We start from the raw sequence: 15124 nt of genomic DNA, 5'->3' as shown, positions 1-15124 counted from the left end.
CAGATTTCTGATTAGCCCTCCTGTCCTTCTGGAATTTTCTCTGCCTCTGGACTGGAAGGGTGTTTCATGATTTCAATACCCATTCCACTGCTAGGTAAGTTCTGGCATGTTTGTTTTATTTCACTTCTCTTCCACAGCTTGTTATTATTCAACTTCTAGAAGGACAGAGCCTTTGTGACTACCATCTTCCATGTTCCAGTCTTTACATTAAGAGCTGGAAGTACATGTCACAATTCCTTCCAGTAACAGAGAAAACATGCATTGGGGGGAGGGGACTTTCCTGACCCAAGTCAGCAGTTCAACCCACCATGCAAACATATTTTTTAATGATGTGCATCTTTAACATAATAAGGATTTCTGCATTTTTAAAGAGGAGTCAAATAGCCCAAACAGCCATTATTGGTAAAAACAAACAACAAATAAACAAATAGGTCTAGGAGTACAAAAATTAGGGAACAAGCAAAGATGATACTCTGAGCCTGGATAGCAGGATTCTCTTTATTCTGCCTTCTCACTAAGGTGTTCACATTAGAAAGCTATCTGAAGTTCTCTAGGGCAAGAGTGGCTTTGGGGATCCCCATCTGTGCCCCAATATCTGGAACAGAAATTACACTCAACTACTTCATTACCACTCATTCCCCTATAGTCACCAAAATAATGCAGCGAGTCTTCAATTATGAAACAAAAAAACTCATGCTTTTCCTATAACTTTTCACATCTAAGTTAATAAAATGGCATAATCCGGCTCTTGTTCTGGATACCAGAAATGAATCTGACAAGCACTCCCCCATATCCCCTTTAGAGGGTGGTGGCACAAATCTGGATACATCAGAGAACCAAAGGGATCCAAGAAGGCTCATTCATTTCAAGAGACAGTTTACAGAAGGACCTTCAACACATCAGACCACGTATCAGAGCACAGAGTTAACAGGAGCATCCATATTCAGAGAGTGCCCAGGGATCTCAAAAGGAGGGGGCATCATGCATCCTCTGCCGGTACTACCTGGGAAAAACACATGCAGCATGCCAAGGGAGCTCAGGGAGAGTAGCAGTATCCCGTTTAGAATCAAATAGGCATCAAGCATCACCTCCGATCCTTGGAGGGGCTTTTATGTGTCCAATGGACATTCCAGATGTAATGAAGTTGTTTTAATTTGTTCTATTTGTTTACTACTCGGCATTCCATATTTGCCCCAGTCATGGCAAAAGATTCTCTTCTAGTTTAAGACATTCCCATCAGTGAGGACATGAACATTTCCTGTTCTTCACCATTGCCCTCTCCATTGTAGAAAAGGAAAAGCAACCAATTTCTACTAGTTCTTGTGTTCCAGACAGTGATTTATTAAAGGGACATCCATGCATCATACAGGACTTCCTTTTATATCAAATTGGAGGACCAGCAGCCCTTATGCCAGCTTAGGGAAAGCCCCCGGCTTCCCCTGCTATGTGTGAATAAACTGGTTCTTTAGAGGAGCTATCCCAAGGGGCCATTCAGAGGCCATTATTTCACCACGAAGACTCTGTTAAAAAGAGCAATTGGTATCAATAACACTTACCTGTATATGCAGAGGGAAAGTTACCCAGCCATAACGAGCCCAGAATCACACAGCCAACTAGTTAAAACAATGCAAGGTTTGGAATTTATGAGAATAAAGCCTGTCAGTAATAATGCTCTTAATGGGGCCTTCTCGATTCATTTGGCATACTCTGCTGTGTACTCACGGTTAAATCAAATCTGCCGTGTGGAAATAAGCTAAGGGATTGTGTGCGAGAGGCCAAGGATACACTGAAAAGGTTCCCTTCAAAAAAAAAAAAAAAAGGAATATTGTGGACATGGCTTCCACATGGCCTTGGTGACTACCGTGCTCCTCTAAAAACCACAGGACCCTTTCACCACGCAAAATGTGGACGATAACTAAGGATACTGGAAAAATGAGAGGAGGCAGTTACCCTTGTACAGAAAGATGGTTCAAGCGTGAATCAATGTGGCAGGCACATCATTAAAACAGACACGGGGTTAGACAAGGGAGGGAACCCCCAAACAATGACAACGACGGACGACAACAACAACAACAAAGATCATCGCTTAACCTGTTTTGTCAGAGCTGGTATTGATGGTATTGGTAGTGATGGTGGTGAAGGTAGTCTTTGCGCTGTCCTTGGCAGTTACAGATTTCTGCTTATTTTTCATGGCTTCCAGTGCTTTGAGCTTCTTGGCATGTTTCGTGCCTTTGTAGTGGGCCGCAGCCTGGCTCTACAAAGGAGAACAAAATGAACCATGCAATCAGGCTCATTTCTAAACTGGCATTCTCTGTATTACTGCAAATACAGACTCCCTTTCAATAACAGGTACCATGATGGCGGTGGCCAAGCAGTGGGATTCTGTTTAGAATGATGCTAGAAAGCAATGGGAATCAAGTTCTAAAACCGCAGGACAGAAACTAAGAAATATTTTCTGGTTTGTCTTAAGAGAAATGCAGCTAAAGATGATCACAGCCATGGCATTTCTTGGTGGAGCAAGTGAAAAAAAAAAATTGAAGAATTTACACCTGGGTTGCTTTTTGTTCTGCCACTGAAGAGTCTGGACTCCCAAAGATTAACAAGGACCCCCAGAAAAAGAGTAGCTCTCATCTCCTTGGCTCAGGAAACCTGTTTTCTTTTTCTACCGTGTGTCTTATTAATATAGTCTCCAACAGGTGTCTGCAAGAAAAATTCAAACGTAACAAGGGAAGTGGGCCGCCTGGAGACTGAGGTTGAAGTTTGAGAATTCAAAAGTGAATGCAATGCCTAGGTACAGCTGGAGTCACATGGAAGCTGGGCAGTTTTATGATTCCATCTTTCTCTTTGCTACCAACGAAGGATAGCCTGAGAATTTCAAGATAGTGTCACTCTTTCAACACATGGATCTTTCATGCCACAGTCCATGGTCAGAAGTCTCCAAGGTATTCCAACTACCTAAAGGGGCCAATGCAATACTTTTCCCTATGCCTGTAGAGATTTTTTTTTTTTAAAAAAAAACACAGTGATATATGTTGTCAATGTTTATATTTCTTAGCACTATTTTATTTGGGGGTGGGTTTACTAAAGAGATGTGCTAATTGCAATATAAAATCATCTTTAAAAAATATATATAGGTTTAATGTTAATTTAAAAGAAAAAAGTCTTTGTGCTGAAGGGAGGCGGAGAAGAGGAGGTTTGTGAGAGTGGACAGGGAGATACTTAGATCAGGTTTTTCAGGTCAAAATCTTTACAAAAATTTATCTCCCTTCCCCCCAAAAAATTTCAGTGGCAGACTATTTTTATTAGATCAGACATTACTTCCCATGCTTATTTAAACTAAATGTTCCATTTTGCAAAATATAATAATAATAATAATCACATTCCTTTCTTCACTCCACCACCTGCAATGGGCAGGATGCTGCAGTTTTGTGTCTTTTGGTAAATAAATAGTCTGCACCTTCATTTGCATCATTCCAACAAGATATCTCACAGGACGAGGTACCCTTATTGAAAGAACACTGGACAAGGAAATTATATATTAGAAACAGTTTGAACAGAGAGCACACTCATGCATCAGTTACAAATTTTCCAACAACACAGAACACCAAAAAAGGACATAGTGTGAACCAAAATAGAAGTTAAGACATGCTGTAGTTAATTAAGAAACCAGTGGTAAGTTTAGGTTGGTTTGATTCTATGTGGGAAAAGTCACTGTGATAGACAGGTTTTTGTGTCTTTTATCCTGCTCAGTTTTCCTTTTTAATAAACCAACTCTTTTGGGAGCTATTTGCTATGGTCTAGATAGTTGATCATCTTTCCTGGCTATAGAGCGTCCCTTAAAACAAAGCTCCTCTCTTCTCTATGCTGGTACCCAGGGACCTGGGGACAGAAGTAAATGTTTTTATAATGTATATTAAAATATTGGGTATCAAATGCCAGTGCTACCTCCACTTATACATCCAAAATATAAATTTTAAAGGTTTCCTAGCAAATCTACACTCTCAGTTTTATTTACTATTAGACAAGACCATTTTAACATACCAGAGGCCAAGTGAATTTCACTGTTGTTGAAACTAAACTTACTCCAATAGAACTCCCAGAATGAACAAAAAGAAGCAAATTCCACAAAGAAGCCAAAACCCCATTCTGCACAAGTACAGACAGAACAGGTCCCTCCAGCAAGGGAGTCACGGTGAGGAGCAGGTGACAAAAATGACCCGTAGCTGGTAGGCTCACAATGGAGACACCCAATATTTTGAAATACAAAACAAAACAAACTGCATACTCACATCCACCTGCTCATCAAATGATAGTCTCAAAGTACCCTGATGACTAGTTTAATCACACAATATCTGATTTTTTTAAAAAGGTGATTGCTCCTCCAAATTTGGGGGGGAAAAAAAGTCAAGTGACAGAAAGGTTCAAAGTGCTATCAAGAGACCAGGGCATGTAGAATACAGGGGAGATGAAGTATAGTGGGGTGATGGTAGCAGAGGAGACCTATGTGATTGTGATTGTGTGGGGGCTGGTGTTGCAGGTAAAGGTGGCATCCAAATTTGAAACCTGATGTAGGCAGAGAACCAATTTCTTCATTGCTTTTTATTTGATGATTTTAAAATGTGAGGGTTGTTCTTAAGAGTTTCCCTAGTCCAAATGCTTCTAATGCACATATATTGAACCCACAGCTCACAGGTTCACCTTGATTCAGGTATGTTGTATAAAGGTGTGCTCCTGTGCCAGGACAGAAAACCCAGGAAGTTCTCTTTAGAATGGATAGATTATTCAGTGATATCTAATCTTTCTCTGACTCCAGATAAAGTTGACACCTAAGTAGGAACTCTGCAGAGAGATTTTTAAAAAGGAACAGTTTGCCAGAGGTGTCTACTTGGGCCTCTTCTGCCTCATCTTTAGGCATATAGGTACAGAATGGTCATACCTTCCATAAGCATACTATGTTGTGCCTGAAATTGTTTCTGAGTATTTAGTAGTCAGCCTCTGAATCGTCATTTGCAGAAACCTGGGAACCATCCAGACACAGCAAATGATCATTTTTTCACAGGAATGACTACTTGGTTAAATAAGCAAGCACGCTAATATTATATTGCATCTCACATAGATGTGATCCAAACAGTAAAAGGTAGGCTTTAACCACTGACTTTGGAGGAATAAATGGGATAGCAATGCTTAAAAATCACTATACTAATCTTAAAATAGCATATGGCACCATGAAATCTAACCAGTCATCCCAGAGTTAAGCAATGATTCTAGAGACAGGCATGCATATTCCTATAGAATAGAATGATGCCATTTTAGATGTCATTGCCATGTCCTAACTATCAATAGCCAGTCAGACTTTTCAGTCTTCAAATTTTAACCTCCATATTTCAAAATGGCACTTTGCCTATACACAACTAAAATTTTTAAAAATTGTAGATAAATCCACAAATGGCTAACAGTTGAGAGAGAGGTTCTGTCATTTTGAAACACACATACACAAATTTATATTTGTACCTTTACATATTTATATGTCTACTTGTGTGCAATGCATATTACCCAAGAAAAATTATCAAGTTAATTTCCTTAAGAACAAGTCCAAAAAAGGCAGTCAAAAATAGCCCAGAGTTACATGTAATTGGGGAACTTCTATCCAAGAGGGGTGAACTCAAAACAGCAAATTAACCTTGGAAACCTCCTTAAAATTCCAGAACCACATAGAAGTGATTGCCAGCTCCTTGTGATTTTTCTCTTTCCTGGTTTTACCTTTTCTCTCCAAGGTAATTATTGTTGCAGCATGAACTCTGTCACCATTACTTTTACCTCTAAATTGAGTGCTTTGCAATGATCTAGTCTTTAAGGGTTGAAGGAAACACAGCTCTATAATAATTCTAATAATAATAAGCAAAAACTAAGCCCTGTGGGCTAGGGTTTGGCTCAATGGTAGAGGCACATGTGCGAGGCACTGGGTTCAATTTTCAGAATCACATATAAATAAATAAAATAGAGGTACATCAACAACTAAAAGAATATATTAAAAACAAAAAAACAACTAAGCCCTGTGTCACAACTTTCAAAACTTCATTATTTAGAAGTATCTAAATTCACTCTTTCATTTTCATTAAACTGATTTGGTGTTAGAAATGTCTAGGTACATTCTTTATGCACCTCTCTTTTTAGCCTAGGGAAGCCACTGGACAGCAAAAAAAAAAAAAAAAAAAAAAATCTCTCTGGTAAGCTAGCTAAGAGCATTTTTCCTGTTACTATATTTACCAAAAGAAAGAAGAAATTTAAAGGCAGAAAATAATTTCATTGTTCTCCGTGGCATAGATATTTTTATTACTTAATAATATGTCCCATGTAGAACATTTAATAATTTCTTATCTTGTGATTGTATGGTTAAATTTAAGTAGCAGAGTACATTAAGAATAAAATGAAAATTGACTCGCATTGTGTCCCCATGTAAAAAAAAAAAAAAAAAAAAAAACCATGATTCAATTAAGAGTATTCTTTGTGAGCGCCAGTGATTGATGCTTTACTTTGAATGTTTTTCTGTCTTCTGTGTTCTTCAATACAGGAATGAACAGTAGCAGCCATGGGAACGGGAAAAAAAAAAAAAAAGATAATACTCCCAAAGTAGAGTGATTTTCCTACACCACTGGGAGAAAAACATCTAAACAGAGAGAAAAGGGAGAGGCATGTCACATTTTCTCAGATACATTAGGTAACTCTAATTTTTATAAGCAAAGAAGATACTTTTTTTTCCCCCACTAAGTACTAATACAGTTAGGAGAACCAATCTAGATGAATTCACTTATCTTTTCAAAGCTTCACAAGTTGTCTACAAACTTTGTGATCTCCAAACGTCAAGTATTTAATGTTTTCAAGTATCAAATGTGAATAATAAAATAGTGGGTGCTTACTGGAGTTGAGAAAAGCATAATTTGAGAGTTTCTGCCTGGTTCCTGTCATGGAAGCAACCGCTGCTGCTTTTGTATAGGTGAGACCTAAACAGCTGCCTCCTTGAATGCTAATGATGGAGCCCCTGTTTGGGGGGCATGAAACAACAGTGGGATTTGGAAACTGGCACACAAGGTTTCACCCAGCTAAAAAGAATGTAGACTCTGACTAAATTTGAACAGTTATTTTTTTTTTGGATGTAAACCAGAGACCTTGAATGAGTTTTAACCCTAGTGATGTAACTGCAAACATTTCAGGTTTGTACAGAACAAAGCAAAAGTCAGGAAAACCACTCTAACTACTCAACCAGTGCCCAAAATCCCTTCATAATGCCCACAGCTTAACACTTCTCTCCGTCTGTGCTTGTCACATACCATTTATAGAGGGTTGGAAGGAATTAAAAATGTTGACTCTAATTATGTCTAAGGGTCAAGTTGTCACGGGTGTTGGTGTCAGCAGGAGAGAAAAACGTACACCCTGGAAATGACATGCATACTTCCTCTGATCCTCCATTCTGTCCACTGGTCAATGTACCCCACCCCCAGTCACAAGGTCTGCTCTCTAGCAAGAACCACCACTAGCAGAGTAGATAAATGAGCCACAGCCCTCCCTCTCATTCTCATGAGGACAATGCCACAGGAAGAAATCATTCTCAAGTCCTTGTATGACTAGTTCCCTCTGCCTGCAGTGCCTCTGTTGCCTAGTAATGTTTTAATGTCACCTCCACCCCCCACCCCCCCACCCCCGGTATTGGATGTGCCTGTATTATGGCACTGCCATAGAAGGGTTATGTGCCTGTGTCTCCAAACAAAGAGCAAATCTCACCACACAGAACGGAAGACCCGATGATACTCATCACTCTGTCCCTAGGATCTACTGTACAACTCTAAATAGTTGCCTGTTAAATGCACGTTGAATTAATTTCACATTTTGATTTTTAAATGGAAATATGCATATGGTGTCTCAACGGATTTTGTGTGTGAACAGGGTTCAACTTAATTCTCTGCCATTCTTTGGCACTACGCCCTATCTGTTGAACACACTTCAGGGGATTTTTATGGCACTTAATGCAGGAAAAGCATCTGGCACAAACACAAACTATTATTTTTTTTCTCTGGGAGGAAGCTTATCATCAACCACAAATTGTGCTATTTATGGGAGCTCTCTTCACATGGGATATAGCAAGGGAATAATATGGAAATCGTTTCACTTTTAAAAATTTTAATGAATAACTAACAATTTCCCCTTTATAAAATCCAGGAAAATACAATGAATGATTTCAATGATGACTCTGTGTTTTAAGGGCTATGTAAACGACCAAAATCTTTTAAATACATACAGAAATTCCCAGTGCTTGAGAAATACTACTATTGTTACTACCACTTATAAACTTTAAATTTAAATATACTATGTTCTAAAAATATACAAGAATTATGATGTCAATCCACATAATATATACCTTGTATTAGCTGAAGAAAAACATTGAGAGAAAAGACAAAATGTCCTACTTCTCTATAAACTACTATAGGACTCCCATCTATAGTTTTGTTAAACTCTTAATCTGTAATTTTAAAAAAATCCAAGAATCATTCCTTTAATAATCTTATCCCAAAGATTACCTCTAAAATGTGCAATTATTAAGGAGATCCATTGGGTCCACAAAATAATGATTTATATTTGATCCTGATGTCCTGTCCACATTAAACACCATAATAGTTGTCTATACTTTCGGCGCACTGAGAAGCGATGGAGAATGAGACCACAAATATCCTCAGAACCTGGACATCTGTAGGTAGAGCCTACCCATCTTCACATTTTCTATCTGTTCATTTATTCAGAAAGGATTCACTGAACAGTTATTGTGGGCCAGACATAATTGTACCACGTGGTCTGGTGATTATAGATGAAGTCGAGACTGCAGCTAAATTGGGGAATTAATCAGCAACAGATGGTAACTGAAGTCACTGAGAAATGCCATTTTGTAAGACAAATTAAAGATATTTTTCCATTTAAACACTAAAACGTAATCCTCGGTCAGCTGCAACATTTGAATGAATGAACTAAGATTGTGTCCGACAGTGGACAGGATAACATATTTACAAATTCTTTATCCAGCCACTGTATACTTCAAAACTTAGCTTAAGAAAACAAAAAGACGTTCTTTCAAGTGCTTACTATCTCCATGATTCAATGAATATTTTTTTCATCCTCACACCAGAATACGTTAATCAGAAAGAAAGAACACATTTCTTTCCGCCGCATGGAATATTTCATCTCATCATTGGTCTCTAGAGGTTAAATTCATAATGTTACAAGTACCATCAAAGAAGAGCAGGCTGGAGAATGGTAAAACCCAGCTGCAGAAAGCTATAGTAAAGGTGTCCTCAAAACCTGGCAGTAAGTAAGGTTGTTCTGAGTTAAAATTGTAGTGGATGGAATTAGCCTCTCACAGGAACCTTATTAAAGGGCAGGTCAAAAGCAGGAAGGCAGAATGGGAGTACTAATCAAAGGCTGACTGAATGTAAAAGAGCAATGTTTTAATGAATATTATTAACATGTCTGAAGGAAGACGATGCTAGTTGAATAGGTTTCATCCTGGAATCTAGAAAAAAAAGGAAATTTACAGATTAACTGCATGTAAGATTCTTTCTCTTCCCCTGATAAATACAGGAGAGAAAAAACGTAACACCACCTGATCTTATTTTTGAAGATGCCATCTGCTTCTGTCTGTCACAGCCAAAGGAGGAATGGTCTACTCAGTTGTATTTCTAAAAATTTTATAAATATATAAAAGCCTTACAGGAATGGAAAGGTGTGATACCTTTCCTTGCCTATTATAAGGGTCACAGTGGGCACTCTTATAACAACAAAAGACAGGTTAACAAGAGAAACACAGAAAGATTTATTTGGCCAAAATTTCATGTAATAAAGAAATCTACTGAACGAAAACTCAGGGGCAACTGTATTTTAGATTTGATGAAGAAATGGACAGTTGCTTGGAAACATGATTAGACAAAAGGACATGACCTAATGATAAGATATCGAGTGGGAAATCCAGCAAAGCCTGTGTGTCTGTGTTTTCCTTGGCCTCCCAGGTATGGGGCAGGGACCCTTCTGGAATGAAGGTCTTAGGGTCTATTATCATCCAAGGTAGGTCAGAGAATTTCTTTACTGTCAGCTACGGCAAAGAAAAGTAGGGGAATGTTTGAATAATATTGGTGGAAAAGCTTTCTAGTTTTTATGACTTCTGGTTTCCATGACCTTTCCATCAGGAAGAGGAATTCGAGTTTCTATAAGAAAGGGAAAAGGAAAAGGAAAAGGAAAAGGTCATAAAGCCCCTTTCCTTCAGCTGAAAGCATTCAGAGAGCAAAGGCACCATCTTTTGAGGTCTATATAGTCTTCTGAGCTCCATCGGTCTCGCCAATTATAAAATGTAAGCACCTTAGTCTCCTACGTGCAAAGAAACAAGCCAGAAGCTGCATTTTTTTTTTTTTTTGGTCTACATTATTTTCAATACTTTAAAATGTTAATTTTCATTTTCTGAATTAATCTATTAAAGTTGTACTGAATGCTTCAGGGCAGCAAAACAGGCACTCTGTTGAATGTGTTTTTCCAATCCATCAAGAATTTTTGATCAACATTGAAAAAGTGAAATTAAAATTTCTCTGAATAATAATTATTCAAATTTTGAGTTCACAAATATCAAGCCATGTATAGAACATCTGATTTTCTATGTTGTTACCTGAATCTTTGAATTTTTTTGAGTTCATTGACAAGATCAATAATTGTATTTTCATGACAAGCTGGGACATTTCTATCTTAAATATCAGAGTTTTCTAAGTGATGCTTGTTAATATCACAGCTTCTGCTGCTTAAAACCAGCAAGTGATTTTCCCCCTTGGGCATATATTAACAATTTACGTTTTGCAGACAAGTGCACAAATATGATTAGCTTTTTGCAAATTGCTCTTTATTCTGTTACTGGTAAGTAATTTTTATATTATTACAGTGTAAACAGATGCTATTTTCCACTACATATTCAGCTGTAATGAGCTAATTTAATGTGTTAAAACAACAAAAGAACTTCAAGAATGATTCAGTGATTCAAGCTGCATGGAAGTAAAGAGAAAAATCAAGCGCAAAGTTTGTAAAGAGTCTTCCAAAATTTGGTTTTCAGTAAAGAATTGCACAACCCGCTCTCTTTAAAGTTGCTTATTGGTAGTTGTGACTTCACCTTTGCAAGACTGTTCTACAAGCAAATTTTTAAGCAGAAGGGCTCCACAGGTGCCTCTGGCTCTTTGCTCTCCAACTTCGTGAAACTTGAACTATCGGTGGCAGTCCTTTCGGTTGAAAACTGGATTTAGTTTTGTTTCTATGTCTGTTCATTTAAATATTTTTGTATTCAAACAAAATTTCTCCCCTAGGACATTTCAATATATTGATAGTTGAAGAAGAATCCAAGCAAGAAAAGGAGATGAATAAGATGTAGACATGGAAATATAAAAACCTAAAGAACCTGGTACCATGTAAGCCAAGAGAGATAAGGGCTTCTGGAAAGAAATGCTTATCAGTATGGACTGCTGCTGTGACTCAGTAAGAGAAGAGCCAGAAGTGTCCATTAGATTTTGCAACATGTACATTGTTCGTGGCTGTGATACAGGATAGGACAATTTAATGCTAAACCATTTATTGAAACCATGGATTTTAGAAAGGTCTGGAACAAATGGAGGATCTCAGTGCTTGGTCATGGAGTTGTTAGTTGGAGCAGCTACCAGAAGCTCTCATTTCTCCTACACTCTTTTTGAATTAAGCACCATCATCTTAATTTAGTTCTACCAAAATGTATTTTCGTATTATGGGTGAGTCTCCAGAATCAGACTTGTTTGATTCTATCATTTATGAAAGCAAAGATGTTAACATTTGTAATAACATTAGTGAGTTATATTATATTTAACTTTTAAAATAAAATCCATAGTATACAAAATCTTTTTTATAGTATTAACTTATTTTTTACATATGACAGTGGAATGTATAATTCTTATTACACATATACAGCACAATTTTTCATATCTCTGGTTGTATACATACTACAATCACACCAATTCGTGTCTTTATATATGTACTTTGGATAATAATGATTATCACATTCCACCATCATTTAAAACCCCATGCAACAACTCTGCCCTATCTAGAGTTCGTCTATTCCTCCCATACTCCCTTCTCCCTATCCCATTACGAATCAGCCTCCTGATATCAAAGAAAACATTCAGCATTTGTTTTTTTGGGGGGGGGATTGGCTAACTTCACTTAGCATTATCTTCTCCAACTCCATCCATTTATCTGCAAATGTCATGATTTTATTCTCTTTTATTGCCAAGTAATATTCCACTGTGTATATATGCCACAGTTTTTATTTTTTTAATCTATTCATTTATTGAAGGACATCCAGGTTGGTTCCACAGTTTAGCTATTGTGAATTGTGCTGCTATATCAATGTTTATACATTGATGTGGAGGTGTCCCTGTAGTAAGTTGTTTTTAAGTCCTTTGGATATAGACCGAGGAGAGGGATAGCTGGGTCAAATGGTGGTTCCATTCTCAGTTTTCCAAGAAATCTCCATAATGCTTTCCATATTGACTGCACCAATTTGCAGTCCCACCAACAATGTATGAGCGTACCTTTTCCCCCACATCCTTGCCAACACTTATTGTTGTTTGTATGCATAATAGCTGCCATTCTGACTGGAGTGAGATGAAATCTTAAAGTGGTTTTGATTTGCATTTCTCTAATTGCTAGTAATGGTATAGAGAATCTTAAAAGTTAAAAATAATTTTAAAAATGACGTGTCTACCATTGATTTTTTTTTTCAGATTTTCAGGAATTTTTTTTCCATGAAGAGGTAAATAAGAGGCATTTGATATCTCTTTGTTGAAAGATCGTTATATATCATTATACAAAAGATTAGATCACAGAATCTAATGCATTTACTTATTAATATACCCTTAAAATTTTTCCAGTTGAGTACAATTTCTTCTTGGTTCACATCCTTATGATCCCATGTTAATGAAGGGAAATATACCCTGATTCTGTTATCAATGAGTTGTAAATGAGAAGGCATAGTTCTCAATCAGGCCCTTAATTTTATTTATATACCCAACATAAATAATTTTACTTCCAGTATGGAATTTCCTCCATAGGAAAGGTTACTTAAAAGTTATCAAGTTATTTAGAAGAATGCACTGTTAGTTACTTCAAAAATAATTTGTTATATAAAGACTAAGAGTAACAGAACTGCAATGAACTTCAGGCTTTCCTCCACAGATTAGTATTTTAAGATTGGCTTCCTTCTGGCCTTCAGTATCCTCAATGTCTGTGTAATGGCCATGACTTGCTAAAACATCAAAAACACAAGGAGTAGAACTATCCAAAAATTAGAATGCTTACTGAAAAGTATTGAAAAGAGAATGCATGAACTTCTAAGTTCTCTAAGTCTCTCCAGTTTATGATCTATTTGTTACCGCAACATACACATTAACTAATACAAATCCTTTTCACAGATTTTTCATTTGAGTACTGAAGAATGTAAAAAGTGCCTTAATAATGATACTAATATCTCCTAGAAATTACCCAACTTATATTCTATTTAGTTTTGAAAGGGCTTTATGTAATATGAAATTTCCTCTCCAAATTAGATTTAATTATGCCCATTTCAAAAATATGGAAACTGAGGTTTACAATTTTAAAGCGATGAGGTCCACAATACATAGACAAGAGTTGAAAGTAGGTCTCTTTGTCTCCAAGGTTCACTGTATCATGAAAACTTTTTCAAATATTTGCCTTCAATGCAGACATTCAGCAAATGAAAAAATGATCCAGAGGTGACAGAAGATTAAAAAAAAATGCAGCAACTTTCTGTTCATAGAGCATATATCCAAAGTCACCCTGTACCCCAGAAACTAAACTAGCTAGTTTCTGAGATATAGTGTCAATAGTATATTGAAGAAATTCACTTCCTCTTCCTTGACACAAAACCACACCACACACTTCTCTCATAGTTGTGTGGCTCTGCGATTGTCAGTGGCAATACTCTGCAACATGCCCAGCCAGCCCTGATTCACTAAAAATCTCCAAACATAGTTTTCTTGGCCTTTTCCCTTTTTGTCAGCTACATTCAGACAAGCAAGCATAGTCACCTTGGATACTCCACATTAAAAATATTAAAAGGACAAAGCAAGCCAGGCCATGATAGCATGATAGAGTCCCAGGGACTTGTGAGGCTGAGATGGAAGGAATGCATGAGCCCAGGGCCTCCATAAAAATCCTGGGAGACAAACCACAAGGTAGAGCGGAGTGCTCCTCTTAATTACCTTTAAGAAGTGATATGCCAATGGATCAAGAATACTTATTTTGCATATTACATGAGCAAAATTTAAATATCTAGCTTGCCAGAGCCCTAATACATATTTTGATTGATTTGTACAGTAGATTGAGTTATGTTAAACTAACAATGACATCAACCCACCATTATGCTCTAAAACTACATAAACAGAGAGTTCCCAGTCAAGGTAAAGGAGAGAACAGATGGGCACAATAATGTCTGTGCAATTTAATTTTAACTATTCATTGTCTAAATGGACCATCAAAGTTCTCTGAAAAATCTACAAGTTTCATGCATATAAGAAAAGCAAGAATGCAACATATCTTCCTTCGGGTCTTTTTGAGTATGTTTTTTTTTTCTATAGCCAGGAGTGAAATAATACCTAGAAGAGGTGTTAGTCCACAGATCTGGACAGACCCAAATTGCTTTTCTATATAATCCCTTGTAAATTCTTAATAACTGTATAATTTCTTGGGATGGTTTGCATAACCCAGTTTTCCAACTGCTCTACCAGAGGCAGGGCTTGACTGCTGGGTTTTTTCAGCATTGTAGAAAAGCCAGGTAAGTTTTCTTGCCACAGCACAATAGGATTTTAGTTTCTGGTGTCCTATTTGACTTTGACAAAATAAATCAAATGATCCTGCTAAGGAAACCAGCGAATGATTGATGGAAATGCTTCAAGGTCTTAATATAATGCATGTCATAAAATAAGAACTACTTTTATTTCAGGAACCCTTCAAATCTACAGCTTTCTGAGACTTCTTCACTTTTCCTGCCTATCCTTTCTCATTA

At 37.1% G+C, this 15124-nt stretch overlaps 1 protein-coding gene across 4 annotated transcripts in view; it reads right to left on the bottom strand.

Moving 5' to 3' along the window:
* The window catches only part of Znf385d (zinc finger protein 385D), an 826924-nt gene that overhangs the window by 81951 nt on the left and 729849 nt on the right, over positions 1-15124 (bottom strand). For all 4 annotated transcript variants that reach the window (XM_021731551.3, XM_078038304.1, XM_078038302.1 and 1 more), the window contains exon 5: positions 2092-2254. In XM_021731551.3, the coding sequence (XP_021587226.1) occupies positions 2092-2254 (163 nt within the window). The remainder of the gene's footprint in view (positions 1-2091; positions 2255-15124) is intronic.

This window comes from Ictidomys tridecemlineatus, chromosome 2 (genome assembly GCF_052094955.1).
Source record: "Ictidomys tridecemlineatus isolate mIctTri1 chromosome 2, mIctTri1.hap1, whole genome shotgun sequence".
Classification (NCBI taxonomy): Eukaryota; Metazoa; Chordata; class Mammalia; order Rodentia; family Sciuridae; genus Ictidomys; species Ictidomys tridecemlineatus.
The sequence above is the reverse complement of the archived record's forward strand: the minus strand, read 5'-3'. Positions and strand labels throughout refer to the sequence as shown.